General features: G+C 55.4%; 1 protein-coding gene across 1 annotated transcript; it reads left to right on the top strand.

Moving 5' to 3' along the window:
• The first annotated feature begins 7,510 nt into the window (after window positions 1–7,510).
• On the top strand, window positions 7,511–17,525 carry SLC35E4 (solute carrier family 35 member E4). The gene is made up of 2 exons (XM_007068536.4): window positions 7,511–8,921; window positions 15,042–17,525. Exons 1-2 carry the CDS (start codon window positions 8,183–8,185, stop codon window positions 15,473–15,475), a joined length of 1,173 nt encoding a protein of 390 aa, XP_007068598.1. The 5' UTR covers window positions 7,511–8,182; the 3' UTR covers window positions 15,476–17,525.
• Window positions 17,526–17,929: the final 404 nt, after the last annotated feature.

The raw sequence follows: 17,929 nt of genomic DNA, 5'->3' as shown, positions 1-17,929 counted from the left end.
GTGACCCTTGTCTCCAGTCAGTCGGGTACCCAGTAAAGGAACAGACATGTGAAAATGATACCTCTCCCATTCAACAAGCTGCACCCCTGGATCCTGCTGAGCAATGGACAGAGCTGTTCTGGTCCACCGGGCACAGGGCTCATTGCGCCTCCTCAAGCATAGGCACTGACTCCGTGGGTGCTCTGAGGCTGGAGAACCCACGGGGAAAAAATGGTGGGGGCTGAGCACCCACTGGCAGCCCCCTTATCAGCTCCCCCCAGTGCCTCCTGCCTGCTCACAGGCCCTGCAGATCAGCGCTTCCTCCTCCCTCCCTGCCACAATCAGCTGTTTTGCAGCGTGCAGGAGGCTGGGAGGGAGGGCGGAGGAGTGAGGACACGGCACGCTCGGGGGAGGAGGTGGAACTGGGGGGAAAGAGGTGGGGGAGGGGTGGAGCAGGGTCAGGAAGAGGTGGGGCAGGAGTGGGGCCTTGGGGAATGGGGTGGTGTGAGGGCGGGGCCTGCGGCAGAGCCGGGGGTCGAGCACTCTCCGGCACTTTGGAATGTTGGCGCCTGCGTCCTCAAAGCCAATCTGGGGATTAGATCTTTCAGCCTGACACCCTCTTCTTGCGGCTCCTTGGCCTGTGGTCTCGCTTCGTCACTCTGCAGCCTGTCTCTTGCTCCTCAGGAGCTGCAGCACCTTGTCTTCATGGCTTAGTCCTCTGCCTAAGTCACAATTGTCCATGCCTTCTAAGGTTCTAGCAAAGTCTCCACAGCATCCCAGGCAGTCCTTAAGTCCTCTGTAGGGTTACCAGGTAGCAACTGTGAAAAAACGGGACAGGGGGTGAGGGGTAATAGGCGCCTATATAAGAAAAAGTCTCCAAAAATGGGACTGTCCCTTTAAAAATGGGACATCTGGTCACCCTAGTCCTCTGCCCTGGCTGAGTCACTGCCTCGGTGACTGGGATGAATGGTTCTGGACAGTCTTCAAAGTCAGGGCCCTATCTCCAACAGCGAAGGGCTGAGCAACTCCAAACCTTCCTGCCACTCCCCTGGACTACTTCCCACCTTGCCTATCCCAGGCTCGCACCCTCCACCCCTCTAGCCAAACCCCTTTCCTTTGGGTTTGCTAGGCAAATCCTTCCTCTTGGGTCTCAAGCTCTTTCTTTCCCTTGTCCCAAAGGAGTAACTGCAGCTTTCTTCCCAGCAGCCCTCCTTCTGCTACCAGCTCCCCAGTTTTATAGAAGCCATGCCTGTTCATTCACAGGTAAGCTTCTCTGAATTAGGACTCTGCTCTCCCCCGAAATATCCGCCAGCTTGCAGCCTAATAGGTTAATTGGCCAGTCTGGCCTACGTTTCAGGGTGAGTGTGGGGAGCACACCCCATCACACCACCTTACGGTCAATGGTTTGATGATGTTAATCGCTATTAGTTGTTCTTCTGCCATGGGAACGTACCCTAAATGAAGGGAGGGTGGCTGTTAAATAGACATTGGTCCCACTGAGTAACCCTGGGGGTGGAGGCGCTGACTGCAGTATAAGCCAGCCGTGCCCCCGCGCCCAGGGTTACTCAGTGGGACTAGCATAGGGATGGGTCCCAGCAGACAGTGTTTCACCTTGGCCAAGGAGACTTCCATGTTCCCCCTGGAGGGAGGCTATGCGCTGTGCTAGCCATCCCTCTTCTAGCCTCTATCAGTCCACTCTTTGCTGAGAACAGGAGGTCTCAGGCCCAGCAAGGGACAAGATGTTAGAAAAACTCTTGTTCATTGTTACGGCATGAAAGAGTTCATTGTGGTCCACGGTTTGGTAACAAGTTATCACTGGCAATTCCCATTGTAAAAGCCACCATGAAAGAGCTCTATAAAAGGGAAGATAGACAGGAAAAAGAAGGAAAATTGATTCAAGCATTTGAAATGAAAAGTATTAAGGCCTTTATTGTAACCAAAGCTGTTACTCTCTTTCCCTTTAGCTGTTGTGAGTTTTTGCAGTCTAGATGGTGTTAACTATCCTTTGGGGCAGAAGAGAAAGTTAGTTAAGATGGACTGGAGCTGTTGTTATTGGCATCTGAGCCTGTTGCCTTGAAGACGAAATGACACAAGTGCAAAAGGGGACAGAAAAGAACAGTGAAGACAGGAAATGCAGCATCTGTCACTGGTGCTGACTCTCACTGCTGGAGACACACGTGCCCAGCGTGGGGTCTGATCAGCGGCACTGAGACCCCGCAATTGGAACTGGCATCTCGCTGTTCAGAGACCTGCCTGTAGCTGCCTCCCTGGCCTGGGCTCACAGCAGCGTTGCACAAGACGCTGTCTCGGCTGGCTATGCCTGATTCTAATCAGGCAGAGGCAAAAGAGGGAAGCATGGAGGTGGGGAAGGAAAAGGACACCCAGGGAAGCAGGGGAGCGCGGGAACCCGCGTCTCAAAGTTCAGGTGCCGTCTGGGCGGCAGAAAGCGCGATGCTGTTGGTTCGCTCTCTCTGGCCCAGTCTGGCCTGGATGTGTCTCAGGATCAGGATGACAAAGGCCTAACAGAGTCATGATGGCTACCTGGATGGTGGGGAGGCAGCCATGATGGTGAAACTCGCTCCTTTCAGTCCTCATGTCCCCCTTGGGGATCCCTCTGACCCCCGAAATAAACAGTGTCCAAGGGGCGGGGCAGCCTCATGCCAATCAAACAGTGTCCAAGGGGCGGGGCAGCCTCACTCCATTAACAACCAATCAGAACACATTTCCCTGATTTCAACTGTAACCTGTTTCTATGCGCTTTCAGCCTGTTGCCATGCCAACCCATGCCCTTTCCAGCAGCCTTGAAGCCCCTTATCACAGCTCTTAAACCTAAACAAATCCAGTTTGTCTCAGTCTCTTTGTCTTCAGCTTGTACTGGCTTCCCTAAGTAATTTTATCTGACAGGCTGAGCTGGACTTTTGTTACCTTGAACAACTCCACGCACAGGCCCCTGCGCTGGCCGCAGAAGTGTGCCAGTGGACAGTCGCCCTCCAAGGCTGGTGCATGCCCAGGGCCGTATCTTCTGCCCAGAGGGAAATGAACACAACAGCATGAGGGTCGTGAGCCCCGGCGGAGATGAGGCAGGGGCCTGGCACTGCAGGGAAAGCTGGTCACAAGAAAAAGCAGCAAGGAAAAGCAGGCTAGGGAAAGCGCCACTTGCCAGGCAGCCCTGGCACTGAGGAACAGCATGTGCCACCCAGCAGAGCAGCGCTAGTGGGCCAGGAGCCCCATGCTGAGGGCCAGCTGGCTTAGTGAATTGGTGGATGCAGTTCACAGCCGGGGAACAGTGAGAACAGATGAGGATGGTCAGGCACTCCTTGGGTACAGACACAGAATGCTGCAGTGGTCGGTGTCCCCACGAGGCTCTCTGGCCCTGGGCGCTTGCCTGGGGAATGCGGTTACCAGGGCTGAGGGCAAAGCCGATCCCTGCAGGCTCTGGGGCCAATGCCTATCCCCACTGCACATGCTCCCGACAGCCTGGTATGTTGTTTGAAATTGCCTGTGTCTTCTTCCCCAGACCTCCGTGCTCCATGTGCATTGTTCGGTTAGCGCACAGAGCTAGCCCCATTTCTCTTGGTGCGGCCCCCTCTCACCTGCTCCATGGCACTGACAGGTAGGATCGTGCCTTTGTATCACAGATATGCAGCTGGGTGCCAACAAGAGAATGCATATTCTGCAATATGCAGACCAGGGCATTGACTCATTTGCATGCAGTTGTCACATTTCCAGACCTTGGCCCTACCAGGTGCGGTGGCAGCAAACCTGAGTGCAGCACAGTACCTCGGTCAGTACTGAGTCCTTGGCAGGGAGCCGGGGGTCAGCACTTTGGACATCATAATGCTGGGTTTGATGCCTGGGGCGCTGGTCCCACCTTTTACCACCAACTGGGTCCAGGCCTCGCTTTTATGTGACCCTTCTGTCAGGTGCCAGTGGGAGCACCAGGGTCTGGGTTCAGTGTGTCCTGCTGGCCCTGCGCCTTACATATGAATTGCTGGGGTACCCTAATCCCTGGACATGAGGCACCATCAAAGCACTCAGCTGCTTCTCTTCCAGGGCTCTGGTCACAGACTGCATGGGGTGGGCTGTAGCGAATGGGTCACTGCTCCCCTTGTGTGAGATGGCAACGCATGGTGTCTGGCAGGACACGCTGGGGTCTTGTCTCTGAGGGAGAAGGTTTTGTTGCTCCAAATCCAATGAAAAGCTCCCTTCGTCTGTGGGTTTGTCAGCAATGGGCTAGAGACAAAGCCTGGGATTCCTGTTCTGCCTGGGCCTGTATTGTAAGTACTCAGCAGAGCACCATTGCAGGGCTGGGCACAAACTGGACCCTCAGGCTTTGGATTTGTGACGGCTTCTTTGTACCTCAAGGAGCCATGAGTGGGACAAATGCAACCCCCCAGCTGGTCTCCTCTAGGCGTTTTCCTCCCGCAGATGCTGAAATGCCCTGTAAGCCAAATCCTGCTTTAGTTTGGCCCTGGAAATGACTCCATTGGAGGGGAGGTGGCGTGGCATAGTGGCGAGGCCTGGGGTGGGACTCAGGAGACCTGCATTCTGTTACTGTCCTGCAGAGCGCTCAGGGTAATTCACTGTACCTCTCTTGGGCAGGTGGAGCTCATCGGCCGGGGCAGGTCGCCCACCTGGGAGGAGGGAACTCTGATTTCAAACCAAGAGCATCAGGCCTGGCAGTCAAAAAATCAAACAGAATGTTGGGAATCATTAAGAAAGGGATAGATAGAATGTTCTGTTCGTTCCCTCTGGGGCACCTGGCATTGGCCACTGTGGGAAGACAGGATACTGGGCTAGATGGCTGTTCTTATGTTCTTATGAAGCAAGTGAAAGCCTCCAGAAGAATGTAAGTCCCCCCAGTAATAAATGGGAAAGAGCAGGGAGAGCAGGATCTTCTCTTCCTGTTTCATCATGCAGAACAATGACACTGCAGTGAGGTGTTAGGGGGTGGTCTGACCCTTTAAGGGGAGCCTAGTTATCTGCATCCCTGGTGTTGGGCTTGGGCCAGTGGTTGGGTCAGGTGCTTCCTAGAAGAATGAGCCTGCTCAGTGGGAAGGGAAGGGGTGAGGACGAGGAAGACCAGGACCTGGAGAAGATCTCTCCAAAGAGGCATGGGGTGGGACTGATGGAGCTCCCCTGCTCAGTTCCCCGTCTCAGAGGGAAAGAGCTGGGGGACGAGTGGGGTAGGCAGGACCCATAACAGTGTCTGAGGGGATCTGGAGGCCCTAGGGAAGGGTATCGCTAGAAGGAAGTAGTCTGCACAGGGCAGTGCAAGTAGGTGTGGACAGGAGCTGGCACACTTGCTTAAGGGTCAAGCTTGGGACTTGTATCCAGGGTGGGAGGAAATCCCCTTTGTATTGTCTTGTGCCATGAGGGCAAATGGGCCACTGTGCCCAGGAGGGGGCTCGAAGAGGAGCTATCGCCCAGGGAGGGGGAGGATATGGGGTGGCCCTGATTGACTGTGATTGTGAGCTCCTTGGGGCGTAGCCCTTCGTTTCGCTCTGTGTCTGTACAGCACCCAGCACAAGGGGGTCCTGGTCTGTGAGCAGGGCTCCTGGGTACCACCGCAATACAAATACATAATAACAATAACAGGGAAGAGCCAACACAATTGCTGAATGTCTGTTTTGTTGGTCTTTTTGTTTACCTGAGACTCTGTGGTTTGGGTGGAGGGATAAATCACTGAGAAGCACTTGAATCAGTACCTCCAGTTAGAGAGATGGAAGGGCCAGGAGCCAGGGGGCCACCAAACTGTGAGACAGTGAGCTGGCCCGAGTGGGGAAACTGAGGCAGTCAGTCCAACAGTGGATGAGGTAAGACCCTGTCACAGGTAGGAAATTCAAAGGGAATGCTTTTTTCACACAATGGGTGGTTAAATTGTGGAATTCCCTGCCACATGGTATCAGTGAGGTCACAAATTTAGCAAGTTTTGAAAAAGGATTGGGCATTTCTATCAGGGATGGGCAACTTTAGGGTAGTAGAGAGCCACAAAATCCACTAACCCCTCTGGCAGGCTGTTTTGGTGAAGGAAGAAGCGGCCCTTGCTGTCCTGGGGTGCTGCAAGAACATGTGCCAGGACAGCGAGTTCTTCCCTGAAACCTCCGTTCCATGCTGTGGCTCACACCCGTGCCTGCCCACATTCAGCTCCATAATCTCCCAGAATGGAGATGAGCCTACGCCCCCAGACACCACCCCTGCCCCAGTACCTGCTTCCCTCTTTGTTAACCCACCAAGGTCATCCTGGAGTGGGCCTGCTGAAACCAGGGAGCTGCCATCTCCTGCCCATGCTCCAGCAGGTTCCAGGGTGCAACATCCTCTCCTCCACCAGGCAGTGGGAAGAGCCGCCTCTCACCCCATTTCGCTATCCTCTGCTCCGAACTGGAAGAGCTGCTCAGCTCACCCCCTTCCTCATTCTGGCATTGTCTCCTCTGGCAGGCCAATCAAATCACATGTTCTGGCAAGCTGGATGTGGCCCTGCGTTTCCCATCCCTGATTTATAGGGATCACAAGAATATCCAGAGTTACCATCATTATTGCTGAGCTACATTGTGGGCGGGGTAGTAAATCTTCTGCTTCAGGGCATGTGCCAAGGTGAGACCTAATGTGGGGGCAGTCTGGCAGATTATCCCCCATCTGCTACGGTGGGGCTCAGACACCTTCCTCTGCAGCACATGATGCTGGCCACTGTCAACAGGATGCTGGTGCTAGCTCTGATCCAGTCTGGCACTTCCTGTGTTCCATGAAGCAATGAAACCTAGTGGATAGTGCACTGGACTGGGAGCCAGGAGACCTGCATTCTATTCCCAGCTCTGCCCCCACCTCCTGGGTCCATTGTCTGTTGAGATTGGGAGCTCTTGGAGATGTCCTCACGGACTGCCCCTCCCTCTGGCTGCACAGCACTAGCACAGTGGGGCTTAGTTCTGGGACCTCTAGGCCCTAGTGTACTAGACATCCCTAAAGAAACTGAATAACTGAGGAGTGGTTCTGATCTGGTGCCTGGGACCCTGGTGGGGAAGGCCTGGTCCCCACACATCTGGTATCCACAGAGCTATTTTGGATAGGGTGTGATTTTTCTAGGGGTAGAACGAAAGCAGTACAAGCATGCTAGTGTGGACAAACAGTTACACCAGGAGCCTTACACTGGTCCAGCATGTTCCTTTTCCCCTACCTGAATACGCTGTGCTGCTGTAAGGCTTCTGACAATGTCTGATTCCCCCCTCCCCCAGCTCTGCCATTCTCAGCCCCTATTTCTCATTGCCCGGGGTGCTCCCCTGGCTTTCCCTTGAGCCTGTTTCCATGCGGAGTCCCTGGCTCCCGGCCCAGCATTCAAACTAAGGATCCCTCATGCTGCCAGCCGGGGTTCTCCTCCCAGCGCAGTGAGTCAGTTTCCTGCAGTGACTCAGCCTGGGACCCTGACGCAGCCTCACAACAGCTCCTGCGTTTCCATGGAGACCACTGATGTTTAGGACATTGTTGTTTTTTTGGTTACAATCTGTGCCCCCTTCGCCTCCCTCCCTGTGGCGGTGGGAAGCAGCTGGCGACTGGCTCTGAGCAGGCCTGGGCAGGGCCCCAGCTGTCTGACCGTGTTCACCTTACCGACTCGCGTGCACGCACAGATGACTGTTGTTGTTGCAAGCCCTCCCCCTCCCCCCCCCCCGCGGCCCTGGTGGGGAGGAGCCTTGCACAATTCCCCCCCCCCCCCCCCACTTTCTGCTTGCTCCTGGGCACCAGCTGGGATCGGTTTGCACATGGCCTTGGCACCTTGCAGCCGCAGCCTGGCAGGCGAGAGTGAGAGCAGGCGCTTCCTGCTGCAGAGGGCTTGCAGCATCTCTACTCGCTTAACCAGGTCCAGGGCAGGGATGATGACTCGCAGCCGGGCGTGACCATGGAGCCTCGATCTGCCATTGCAGCTTGTCTCCAACAGTAATCAGTTTTTTTCCAGCTCTGCCTCCCTGCGATCTTCCAACCCCAGCTCTGCTCCCCCGGGGAATCCTACGGGCAGCGTCGGGATGCTCAGGTTGCAGAGCTGGACACTCAACCAACCGATGAGTCACCGGGAGTGAATGGGCTGGTACCCCAAGGCAGGAAACAGGAGGAGAAGCCACAAAACTACCACTCATTGCAGCCAGCTGGGGCATTTGATAGAGCATCATGGGCTGTGCAGTGGGAGAGTGCTGAAAGGCAAGATCTTGCTGCACCCATGGGCACTGGGGTAGAACCCCAAGGAGCTTGCCTCTCTTCTCTGCACCCCCAGCATCAAGCCCCCAGGCTCGTTGGGAAGGGACCAGCCTCTCCTCATGCTGGGCCAGGAGCTGAGCCGCCCTCCAAAATGTGTCTGTCCTCATGCCGCAGAGATGAAGCAGGGTTGAACTCTCCTGATGGAGGCTGGGCACGTCACCCCTGGAAGCCAGACCCTGGGCCGCCTGGGCATGCTCTGCCCCTCCTGCTCACCGTGTTTGTCTGGCTGGCCACTGGCACCACCATGTCCAGCCTCAACAAGTGGATCTTCGCCACCCACAATTTCCGGTACCCCGTGCTGCTGTCATCCCTGCACATGCTCACGGCCGTGCTGGTGGGCTACCCACTGGCCAGACTGCGGGCACGCGGGGAGGGGGGCGCGGCCCTGGGCACCAGCACTAAGGCCAGAGTCTGCCTGCTGAGCTTGACCTTCTGCGCCAGCGTGGCCTTCGGGAACCTGGGCCTCAACTACGTGCAGCTGGACTTTGCCCAGATGGTGTACACCACCACGCCCCTCTTCACCCTGACGCTGTCCCAGGTGCTGCTGGGCCAGCGCCATCACCTGCTGCAGTACGTCGCCATGGGGCCCATCTGCTTGGGCGCCTCCTTCAGCATCATCGGGGAGGCGCACTTCGACCAGGCTGGCTGCTGCTTCCTCTTCGCTGCTACCTTCCTCCGTGGATTAAAGTCCTTGCAGCAAAGTAAGTGACCCCCCCCACATCTCACCCCATTCCTCCTACCATCCTGGGGCAGGGTCCCACCTCCTCTGGTCACTGTACTCTGGCTGGGGGATCTTCAAGCCCCAGCATCCTGGCCAAATTCCAGCTCCGGGAATTACCTCCAGTCACCTAAATTCAGCCAGACGGAGCACTTCCTGTCCTAGAGGCTGCCTCGTGCTGCTGGCGGTGGCTGTGCCTTAGCCCGGAGGTGGCTGGTGGATCAGCATCTGTAAGTGACTCTGGGATCCTCCTGGGGGACAAGTGCTGCTGAAATGGCATTAATGATGCTAATGGGACCATCTTTCTGGTCTGTGTCTGTGCAGCACCTGGCGCAATGAGGGCTCCTGGGTACTACTGTAATATGCCCAATCAACAATGTGCAGCGCCTAGCACAGTGGAGTGCCAGGCCATGCAGGGGGTTCCTGGGCGCTACGGTAATATGAATAATAATGAGCATGGCCTTACACTTCTTCTGGTTGCCGCAGGGGTCCCTTTGGGTGCTAGTTAGTGTAAAAGGGGATTTAGTACTGGAGACTGAAATCCCACATAGTGTGTAGCATTGGTGCAGTGCCCAGCTCCCCCCGCCCCACTGTCCCCTGCCAACATCCCCCCCACAACTGGGGGAATTTCCTCAGCTCCCCACCCCACTCAGTCCTCAGCCTCTTGGACAACAAAGGGCTGACTGCATCATGGATTCCTTTCCACCAGGGGCTGCCATGAGAATCCCCCCCCGCCCCCCCCAAACTCCTCTCATCCAACAGCAGGCAGATGGTGTCAGCCAGGGCTGGGCTTGAACTTGTAACCTGCAGCAAAGGACTCTGCAGCCCATTGCTGATCACCTGAGACAGGCCTTTCCTTCCCACTACCTTTGAAGGGAAGCTGCTGGCCCTGCTGCCTCAAGAGGCGGTGTGAGAGCACAAACAGCCCATCATGAACCATCCTCCCCTGGGGCCTCTTGGGCCGAAATGTCCTTGGCAGCAAGCAGGGGGCAGATGCCACTGTTTGTTCGTCAGTTCCAAAGGGAACGTTTCCATCTCGCTCCAGCCCCAGCCTGCCCTTCAGGGTGTGTTCCCGCTCTTATCGGGACAACAGTTTAGTCACACACGGGCCCAGACATGTCCTGGCGTGTGGCCTAGTGGTTAGAGCATGGCTCTGAGCTCCAAGGTTACATCCTGCTCCCCGAGTCCCCAAAGGGAAGCCCTGCTGCTGTTTGAGTGGATTGCAGGGTGGGATTCTACATGGGCCCCCTTTCGCAGCCTAACTCCAGAGAGAAAATCAGAGCTGCCAAAAGCTCCTAGCACCCCAACCAACCCCCTGGCTAATGAGCTGCACCCCAGTTATCATTCATTATCTCTATTACCATTGCGTGTAGGATTTGGGTTCTTAAAACTATTAGTTTTTATAAAACATCATCCCACTTCACCTTTAAGGCCCAGTCATGGCCCAGGGCCCCATTGTGCCAGGTGCTGTACAGACACAACACAGAAACAGGCCCTGCCCCCAAAGGATTTGCAATCAGAAGTGAGAGCTCACACCCCAAATATTAAGCAATGTGGCCTTGGTGGTTTTAGTCAACAAACCCCACACCCTGACTGGTTTGCAAGGGGGAGCTGCAATTTACCAACCACTCAACCCTTGATTTTGGCTGTGGGGCAAGGGAGATCATCACAGTTACTGAGATGCTGGGGAAAAGGTCCCAGGTTCTGTTACTTGCAGGGGACTGTGTGTGTTTTATCCCAGGCATGCCCCCAGGACAGTGCTCGCTTTAAGGGGTGCCCCCTTCTCCCCTCTCTCTTTTGCTCACTGTCGCGTCTCCTCCCATTTTTCTCTTTTGTTCCCATTGTTCCCCTTACCCGGTCCCTGGTGTGATAAATGAAGGGAGTGGGAGCAGTTCCCTTTTATGGACACCCAGCCAGCCAGTTAGCTATAAAATCCCTGTTAGTAGCTGTTCTCTACTTGCTTTACCTGTAAAGGGTTAAAAAAAGCCCATAGGTAAAAAGAAGGGAGTTGGCACCTGACCAAAAGAGCCAATGGGAGGGCTAGAACTTTTTAAAATTGGGAAAAAACTTCCCCTTTGTCTGTTGTTGATCTCCGGAGAGAGGAGAAACAGAGCAGGAACGGGCTGAACTATGCTTAGTAGGAAGCTTTAAGCCAGGTATGAAAGCCCTCAGATCATACCTAGAGACTACTTATTTGGAACCCGCAGATATGTAAGTAAATCAAGGAATGTCTAGGAAGATGCCATTAGGCTTATTTATTTTATTTCTTATTGGCTTGTGGACTCCTCTGTGCTAACCCCCAAATGCTTTTGTTTTGCTTGTAACCATTAAGCTGGACCTCAAGAAGGTTATTCTTGATGTTTAATTTTTGTAAGTGGGTTTTTAAAATCTAGCAAAAGCCTAAATTCCAGATGTATTTTCTTTTTTGTTTTTAATAAAATTTACCTTATTTAAGAACAGGATTGGGTTTTTTTTGTGTGTCCTAAGAGGTTTGTACACATGTTGTTTAGTTAGCTGGTGGCAACAGCTGATTTCCTTTGTTTTCTTTCTCCGCTCTTCCCTGGAGGGGGGATGAAAGGGCTTGAGGGTACCCCACAGGAAGGAATTCCCAAGTGTTCTTCCTGGGTTCTCAAAAGCAGGGGGACATTTTTTGCACTTGGGTGGTGGCAGCATCTACCCATCCAAGGTCAAAGAAAAACTGTAACCTTGGAAGTTTAATACCAGCCTGGAGTGGCCAGTATTAATTTTTAGAATCCATACGGGCCCCCACCTTCTGCACTCAAGGTGCCAGAGTGGGGAATCAGCCTTGACAGCTGGGCTCAGGACACAGGTAACTCCCCAAGGAAAGCGGTGAAGAATTGGGGCCCCATGAAGGGCTCTGGCTCCAGGGGCAGCAGGTGTCTGTTTCAGGTTGGGACAGTGACTGCGATTCCAGCTGCGTTGCTCGCCCGCCTGAGGGGAACTGCAGCCCCGTGCACTGAGCGCGCTGTGTCAGTGTGATCAGACACTGGACCTAGTGCTCCCGAGGGCATGTCGCAGCAGGACAGGGCGAGCTGCACTGTTCCAGGTGCTGGGGAACAGGGGGAATTCTGCCAAATGCTTTGGAATCCCACTCTGTGGACATAGTTGGAAAATCAGGAGGGCTTTTACAGATTATTCACTCAAAGCGCCTGGGGGAGCCAGGGGGGCGGGGGGGGCCTAGTGAAGAGTGAGCATCCCCTGATACCGTTCTGTGTCAAACCCTCCCCACTCCCAGAGAGATTGCATCCCTCAGGCAAGGGCTTCCCCGCCTTGATCCCTCCCCAGGATCTTCCCCTCCCCCCCAGAGGCCTCCCAATTGCCCCACATCTTCTATTTCCCCATGAGAGGGCTCCCAATGCCCCCAGAGACCTCCCAATCTTCCTGGCTTTGAAATCTCCTGAGACCTTCTGCTCCCCTCCCCGCCCTCTCCATTCAGTTTCTATATTTACATTGTTGTCTCAGGCAGCAGAGGCATGGACAGGCTGATTCACTGGACTGACTGTCATTTCCATGTTCCCGTTGCCCCAGCCCTTTGATGCTCCTTAACCCCCTTCACCACTGACTGAGAGTAGCAGAGCCCAGGTCTCTCTTGCTGCAGCCCCCTCGTCCCTGGCTGGTCTCCCCAGGACAGGGCGGCTCCCCCAGGGATGGGGTAGAGGTACCACAGATGGCAGTTAACACCATTGGCACAGGCAGGTGGGTGCTGACGCAACAAGGGGACGTGGGTGGACTGAATGTTGTGGGTTGTGGCCAGACAGCATGAGCCTGTTTCCAAAAATTTCAGCCCGTCTGGCCATGACCCCAGCAGGGCTGTTGGGAACTGAGCAGGCTTGGAAATCTGACCACAGTTGTGGTTCCTGAGCCCTTGAACGTGTGTGTGTGTGTGTGTGTAATCCAGCTCTGTGTGTGTGCACATGTGTAACCCACACACTTTCTGGGTGTGGGGCTCTGTCCCATCTAGTGGCACTGAGACCACTTAGAGAGAGAGGGAAATGAGTCTGCTTTGCAGCCTGAGCTAACAGTCAGTTGGCTTTTGGCTTTTTCTGCCCCAACCCCAGCCAGTTGGCTTTCAGCTCATGCTGTAGAGCAGGGGTGTGCAAACTACGTCCCACGGGCTGGATCCAGCCCCTCAGGGCTTTGGATCTGGCCCACAGGACTGCCACCCCCGTGGTGCCACGAGCCCAGTGCCGCTCTGGGAAGTGGCCGGCACCATGTCCCTGCGGCCCCTGGGGGAGCGGGGGCAGAGGGCTCCGCGTGCTGATCTTGCCTGTGGGTACCTCCTCCGAAGCTCCCATTGGCCGGGAATGGGGAACCAGCAGGGCCAGGGCCAGGGTCCCGGTGCATGCCGCTGACGCCCCGGAGATTATCCAGGTAAGCGGTGCTGGGCCGGAGCCCAAACCCCTCCTGCACCTTACACCCCAACTCCCTGCCCTGAGCCCCCTGCCTGCACCCCAACCCCCTGCTGCACCCTGCAACCCTCCTGCACCAACTCCCTGTCCTGAGCCCCCTGCCTGCACCCCAACCCCCTACCCTGGGCCTCTTTGTACACACTGCAGCCCTCCTGCACCCCAACCCCCTACCCTGGGCCTCTTTGTACACACTGCACCCCTCCTGCATCCCAACCCCCTGCCCCAGCCCTATATTCATGACCCTGCATGCAATTTTCCCACCCCGATGTGGTCCTCGGGCCAAAAAGTTTGCCCACCCCTGCTGTAGAGGCTCATGCACTAAGCTCCAGAGGTCCCTGGTTCGATCCTGCCAGTGGACGGGGGTCTGTTAGCGTTATACATGTTTGTGCCTTTGTGCGTGTGTGCATGCAACCATGTGCGTAGGGGCCTGAGGCTAGTGTGTGTGACTGTGTTGTGAGCGTGTTTGATGTGAATTGCAGCGTGAGCTGATAGGAATGCATGCATATCTGTGCAAGTGGATGTCCGGGTGTAGCTAGCTGTGCGTGTGTAGTGTGATGTGAGCAGTGTCATGCATGGGTTGTCGATTGTGTGTCTGTGTGATGCATTATGAGATGAATGTGTGTGTGATCTATGGGTGTGGGTCTGACCGCGTGCGAAGTGTCTGCGGGGTGCCGTGGGCAGGGAGGGATGTAGGTCCTGATATAGATCTGAGCTGGTACCAAGTCTCCATTGCTTGTGTTCTTTAGTCTGACCACCCCACTGGGACGGGCCTGAAGGCCAGGGGCTCCCTGCTCCTGGGGCAGTCTCCTCTGCCAGGCTCCTTCTGCCCTGGCGGTGGGGTCCCTCACTCACCCCCTCACTTAGGGTTGCCAAATTTTGAATTGCACAAAACTGAACACCCTAGCCCCGCCCTATGCCCCACCCCTTCCCCAAGGCCCCACCCCCGCTCACTACATTCCCTCTCCCTTGGTGGCTCGCTCTCCCCCACCCTCATTCACTTTCACTGGTATGGGGCAGGAGGTTGGGGTGCGGGGGTGGGGGGGCTCCAGCTGGGGGTGCAGGCTTGGGGGTGGGGCCGGGGATGAGGGGTTTGGGATGCAGGAGGGGGCTCCAGGTTTGCGGGAGGCTCAGGGCTGGGGCAGGGGGTTGGGGCTCCGGGTTGGGGTGGGGCCTTACCTCAGGCGGCTCCCGGTCAGTGGTGCAGCGGGGCTAAGGCAGGGTCCCTACCTGTCCTGGCGCCGCACTGCACCCTGGAAGTGGCCAGCAGGTCCGGCTCCTAGGCGGGGGGGCCTGGAGGCTCTGTGCACTGATCTCACACACAGGCACCACCCCTGCAGCTCCCATTGGCCATGGTTCCCAGCCAGTGGGAGTGTGGAGCCGGTGCTTGGAGCGGGAGCAGCGTGTGGAGCCTCCTGGCCCTCCCGCCTAGGAGCCAGACCTGCTGGCTGCTTCCGGGGCACAGTGCGGTGCCAGGACAGATAGGGACTATCCTGCCTTAGACCCACAGCACCGCTGACCTGACTTTTAACGGCCCGGTCGGCAGTGCTGACTGGAGACGCCAGGGTCCCTTTTCGACCAGGCATTCAGATCGAAAGCCAGACACCTGGTAACCCTACCCTCACTGCCCCTGCTGCATGCACTGCCCAGGTGTCACCTGTCTGTCTTGCTTCCAGGTACCCTGCTGCAGGACAAGAAGCTGGACGCTGTCATCTTGCTCTGCCTGACATCCCTGCCCAGCTTCTGCATCCTCTTCACGGCGGCTCTGGTGCTGGAGGTGGGGGCAGCCTGGGAGGGCATGCTGCACTACGGCAGTGCCCTCTGGGCCTGTGTCCTGCTCAGCTGCCTGGGCTCTGTCCTCTATAACCTGGCCAGCTTCTGTGTCATCTCGCTGACCTCCGCCCTCACCATCCACGTACTGGGCAACTTCAATGTGGTGGGAAACCTGGTGCTGTCACACCTCCTCTTCGGCAGCCACCTGAGTGGGCTCAGCTACGCAGGCATCGGCCTCACCCTCTCGGGGATGTTCCTGTACCACAACTGTGAGCTCATTGCTGGCTACTGGGGTTCCAGGCTGGCTCTGGGCCGGGGCCAGGTGAAACCAGAATGAGTCCTGTGCTAGGGCACAGTGCAAGCCTTGAACTGTACAGACTGCAGTGCTCTGTGTGAGCGTGTGTGCATGTGTGTGCAGGCGCGGGCGTTTGTGTGCGTGCACACTCTTGTCCTCTGCTGGATGATGTGTATCAGACCCAGTATGTGTGTGTGTGTGTGTGTGTACGCACTCTGGTTTTCTACTGATGGAAATGTCAGACCTCCTCCTCTGAGAGTGTGTATTTGTGCTCTCACTACTGATCTCTGTTGGATGGTGTAGATCAGATCTCTGTGTGTGTGTGTGTGTGTGTGTTTGTGTATCACTATTGTCCTCTGTTGGATGGTGTATGTTGGGGCTGGGACTGCATGGATGAGGGAAGGTGTTAGAGGTATGTGCGTCAGGATGTATATGTCAGCGTGCTTGTGCGTGTATACCTTGTATTGGATGGAATAGCTCAGTCCCCTTCCAGTGTCTGTCAGTTCTCCCTTATGGCCAGAGTAGCTCCTTGGAGCAGCCTTGGTTTGGAGCTAACCCACGTTCAGGTTCCTAGGCCCCCCGCCTGTGGGGAGCCCTCGGATGAGCACAGCCGCAGACTGTCCCAAGGGAAGTCGCAGCGGCCTAGTGCCCTGGGTTGGGGGTGAGTGTCCGTTCTATTGCTATGAGCCAGCAGGCAGGGTTGGTGCCAGCATCATGCTCCTCAAAAGCTGGTCTGGGTGAAACGCGGTGTCCAGGATCTGGTGGGTGGGGTTCTGTAGTGTTCAGAAGAAATCGTAAGTGTGGTTAACTTTTTACATGACTGATTCACCCGGTCTGGCCTTCCAGGTTTCCTGGCTCAGCGATGTGGCTGGGACGAGGCAGAACCCCTGAAATGCTGTAAGGGAGGCTGCATTCCTGGCCCAGTGGGAATCATCCCAGAGAGCCCACCCCATGAAGGTCCCAGCTTAAGAGCTTGAGATGCCATCAGACTCCTGGGGTGCCTCAGATCCTGGCTCTGTAGCTTCTCAGTAAGTACAGAGCTGCCAGCTGAGATGCAAATTGGGTCCAGTGTCCACACACATACAAAAAGAACAGGAGTACTCGTGGCACCTTAGAGACTAACAAATTTATTAGAGCATAAGCTTTTGTGGGCTACAGCCCACTTCATCGGATGCCTAGAATGGAACATATAGTAAGAAGAGATATATATATATATACACACATACATACAGAGATGGTGGAAGTTGCCATACAAACTGTAAGAGGCTAATTAAGTAAGATGAGCTATTATCAGCAGGAGAAAAAAACTTTTGTAGTGATAATCAAGATGGCCCATTTAGACAGTTGACAAGAAGGTGTGAGGATACTTAACTTAGGGAAATAGATTCAATATGTGTAATGACCCAGCCACTCCCAGTCTCTATTCAAACCCGAGTTAATGGTATCTAGTTTACATATTAATTCAAGCTCAGCAGTTTCTCGTTGGAATCTGTTTGGAAGCTTTTCTGTTACAAAATTGCCACCCTTAAGTCTTTTACTGAGTGGCCAGAGAGATTGAAGTGTTCTCCTACCAGTTTTTGAATGTTATGATTCCTGATGTCAGATTTGTGTCCATTTATTCTTTTGCGTGGAGACAGTCCAGTTTGGCCAACTATATTTTCCATTCTATGCATCCGATGAAGTGAGCTGTAGCCCACGAAAGCTTATGCTCAAATAAATTGGTTAGTCTCTAAGGTGCCACAAGTCCTCCTTTTCTTTTTGCGAATACAGACTAACACGGCTGCTACTCTGAAACCTGTTGTCTCACACACACACACACACACACTCTCCCAGGTGTGCACACGTGATCCCAGTTACACGCAAACACACTGCTTTTTAGAGACCCTCTCCGCAGCCTTTAACGCCACCCAGCTGGGCTCTGATCATCCAGCGCCGCCGCATCAGTCGCGTCTGGCACCCTTGTGGTGAACAGGCCTGTCGTGGTGTTGCACTTGGGGTGCCGATGCCAGTGGCTGAGCCCTGCCCGTGGCCAGGAGCACAAGACCCAAACAATGGCTCCTCTGGCCCTCAATAAAGCTCTATTTTTGTCCTACTCCAGTCTCGTTCCATGGTGCTCCTAAGGAATGAAAACCCAGCTGGGTTGCGGGGGGGTTGCTGGGGGAGGAGAGGTAATGAAGGGGCAGCATGGGGGGTAGTGTCCCCTGGTGAGGGAGATGCCAAGGGGAAGGGACCAAAAGGGAGTGTCTCTGGGTGAAGACACTGCAGGGGAGAAGCCTGGCTGGGGGCTGTGTCCCCCACTGAGGGAGAGCCAAAGTGGCAGCAATTCCCAAGGGCTGGTTTTGGAGGGACTGTTTCCCAGGAAGTGCAGTCCTGAAGGCCCCTGCGCTTAGCACAGAGCTGGTGATGGCACAGCCCATGCCAGGCTCCTCACTGCCCTGCTCCCCAGAGCTGGCCCGGGATGCGCTTATAGCCCTGGCCCACAGGCCAGCTGAGGGC

This window comes from Chelonia mydas, chromosome 15, assembly GCF_015237465.2.
Source record: "Chelonia mydas isolate rCheMyd1 chromosome 15, rCheMyd1.pri.v2, whole genome shotgun sequence".
Lineage (NCBI taxonomy): Eukaryota > Metazoa > Chordata > Testudines > Cheloniidae > Chelonia > Chelonia mydas.
Note: the sequence above shows the minus strand (reverse complement) of the source record. Positions and strands in the feature narration are given on the sequence as shown.